At 56.3% G+C, this 2584-nt stretch overlaps 1 protein-coding gene across 1 annotated transcript; it reads right to left on the bottom strand.

The window, feature by feature from the left end:
• Positions 1 to 545: 545 nt before the first annotated feature.
• On the bottom strand, positions 546 to 2298 carry Gpihbp1 (glycosylphosphatidylinositol anchored high density lipoprotein binding protein 1). Its single transcript, XM_055626660.1, has 4 exons — positions 2158 to 2298; positions 1711 to 1860; positions 1222 to 1338; positions 546 to 1121 (listed from the first exon to the last, which is right to left on the bottom strand). The coding sequence occupies exons 1-4, from the start codon at positions 2207 to 2209 to the stop codon at positions 583 to 585; spliced, it is 858 nt and encodes a 285-aa protein (XP_055482635.1). The 5' UTR covers positions 2210 to 2298; the 3' UTR covers positions 546 to 582.
• Positions 2299 to 2584: the final 286 nt, after the last annotated feature.

Genomic DNA, 2584 nt, shown 5'->3' on the forward strand with positions numbered 1-2584 from the left:
TACTGTTCCTAGACTTGCTGCCCACCTTGGGCTCCTCTTGGAGGGCCTAGGCTAGAAGAGAGGTTCTGGAATCCAAAAGAGGATGGATTTCTGGGCCAGGTTTCAGGGGCCTTTCTTACCCTTTCTGCCCTGCCTACATACACACACACACACCCACACGAGGTCACTGCAGGCTTACCCTGTGCTTCACACCTACGAAAGGGCTGATTTTATCTCGATGGTAGCTCTGAGGAAGAATTGCTGTCACATTCAGGATGAGAAGGGACCTTACAGGCTCATCATCACCTCTGCACAGCTGGGCAGATGGGGTCCCCCGTAGGCCGAACAGCCCCCACAGCACAGGCAACAGACACCTGGATCTGAGGTGACCGAGGTTACCTATGCTGCTGCCCTCGGAGAGAAGAGAGCAAGAAGACCCGAGGGTGAAACTGAGGGCAGAGAATCGCCAGAGGAGTGGCAACTGGCTAGATTGCAAACAACAACAACAACAACAACAACAACAAAAAACATTCAAGTTTATTCTCTGAAGCTGGTTGTGGGGAAGGGGAGGCCAGGGGCTCCTGGTAGGAGGGGGACAGATCTTCAGGCCCCTGATGCCCATAGACTGGTGAGGAAGCTGAGCAGGAGGGCTGTATTACCAAATTTGGTCCAGCCTGGAAGGCACCCTGCCCCACTGCCCTGGGGCCCATTAGCCCTGCCACCCTTGGGTAAGCTAGCCCCGTCATTCCGAGGGTGGGCAGCCTTGACGACCTGGGGGTGGCCAATCTTGCCGCCCTGAGGGTGTCTGGCCCCATCATCCAGAGGGCTGCTTGAACGGCTGCCTTGAGGGTGTCTGGCCCCATCATCCAGAGGGCTGCTTGAACGGCCGCCTTGAGGGTGTCTGGCCCCATCATCTAGAGGGCTGCTTGAACTGCCGCCTTGAGGGTGTCTGGCCTCCCCATCCAGGGGACCGTCTGCCTGGCCACCCAGAGGATTGTAGATTTGGGGGCGTTCCCAGGGTAGGGTATTGCAGAAGGAGGACTGGCAACATGTCTGGGTGATGTGGGTGTCTTGCAAAGTCTTGGCCAGGGGTTGGCAAGTATCGGTACACCACACGGAGTAGGTAATCAGGAGACCTTTGTCTAGGGGGGTGTGGAGAACAGAGGGTGAGGGTGGAGCATGGGTGTTAGTGCGGGCTCGTTCTCCAGCCCCCTCCCTGGGTGTGCCTCCCCAGATGCTCACCAGTGTTGGTATGGGAGATGAGTGTGGTGCAGAAAGGCTGGCTGTGGGAACACTTCTGGGTCTGGTTGCAGCTTTCCCCAAAGCCTAGCACCTGGCAGAAGTAGCACTGGAGGGGCACTGTGGGCAGCAGAGCAGCACAGGTTGAGAGTGGGCCTCCAGGGGCCAAGTCCCCCGCCACCACCACCAGCCACTCTTTAGCCCTCCTGAAGGAGCCTGTGCCTGCAGCTATTAAGAGGGAGGACAGAGCATGGGGATCGGGTAAGGTAAGGCCCAGGGCTAAGGTACATGGAGCAGAGATGGGGCAGACCTGGGTGTTAGCTCAGAGTGGAGAAAGCTGCGGCCTGAGGGGAGAGCCACTGTGTGGGCATGCTGGGGCTCTGGTTTGGATGCTAGCAGCTTGTTTTGCTTTGCCCTCAGGACCGGAAGGTAAGGGTTAGAGGAATGCTCTATGTAGAGCAGGAAGCTGGGCCCTCGGCTGGGGTGGGGTACCTCTGTCCCTGCTTCCAGGGATCAGGTTGGTCTCCTCTTCTTCCTCCTCTTCATCATCATCATCATTATCATCGTCATCATCGTCATCGAAGTCGTCGCTCTTTGGCCCCAAGTTCACATCACCATCTTCTTCTTGTGCCCATCTGCTCCCTGGTGGTGCAGGGACATCAGTAAGCCTTGGCTACTCAGATGCAGAAGACACCCTCAGGATTGAGCACTAAGTCCTGACGCCTCTTTTTCCTACCCTTTCCGTTGTACACAAGGAGACAGCACTCTCCCCACCCCTATCCCTGCAGGGCTAAAGCAGCCAAGCCTGCAACTGGCAGAGAGAAGAGCCCAGCCTTCCATCTTCTTCCCTGAGCCTATTCCTTGTCCCTAGGATAAGGGGGTTCCTGGAGGTACTCATGGGTGAGGACTTGGCCACCCCTTCCTGAGGTGAACCCGCACCTGGCTGTCCGCTTAGTAGCAAGATCAGGAGGATAGCCCTAAGTGCCTTCATCCTGGTACCGGGCTGTTCTGTCCACTGGTGCAGTCCTCACTCGGGGTTCTGAGTCTTTACTAAGTGGGACACAGGGCATTGCTAGGGGCTTCCCGTGGCCCCCACCAGCTCTAACCTCAAACAATGGGCCTTGCATTAGTCTCTAGCTGCAGGCGCCAGGCCAGAAACATCACTTCCTGCCAGAGCCCGCCGGCAGAGTTGAACGGCTCTTGAGTAGGGAGTGAGGATTGAAATTAATAAGCCAACACACAACACATGGGACCTTTCCGAGAGGCTCTAGTGGAAACTAGACGCCTTGCTTTATTTCAGACTCCTTTTAAGCCAGAGCAAAAGCGCCTCAGGACAAATAAGTAAATTCACAAGGACGTCAAACAA

The sequence above is a fragment of the Psammomys obesus genome, unplaced genomic scaffold (genome assembly GCF_907164565.1).
Source record: "Psammomys obesus unplaced genomic scaffold, mPsaObe1.curated_primary_1811, whole genome shotgun sequence".
NCBI classification, from domain to species: Eukaryota; Metazoa; Chordata; class Mammalia; order Rodentia; family Muridae; genus Psammomys; species Psammomys obesus.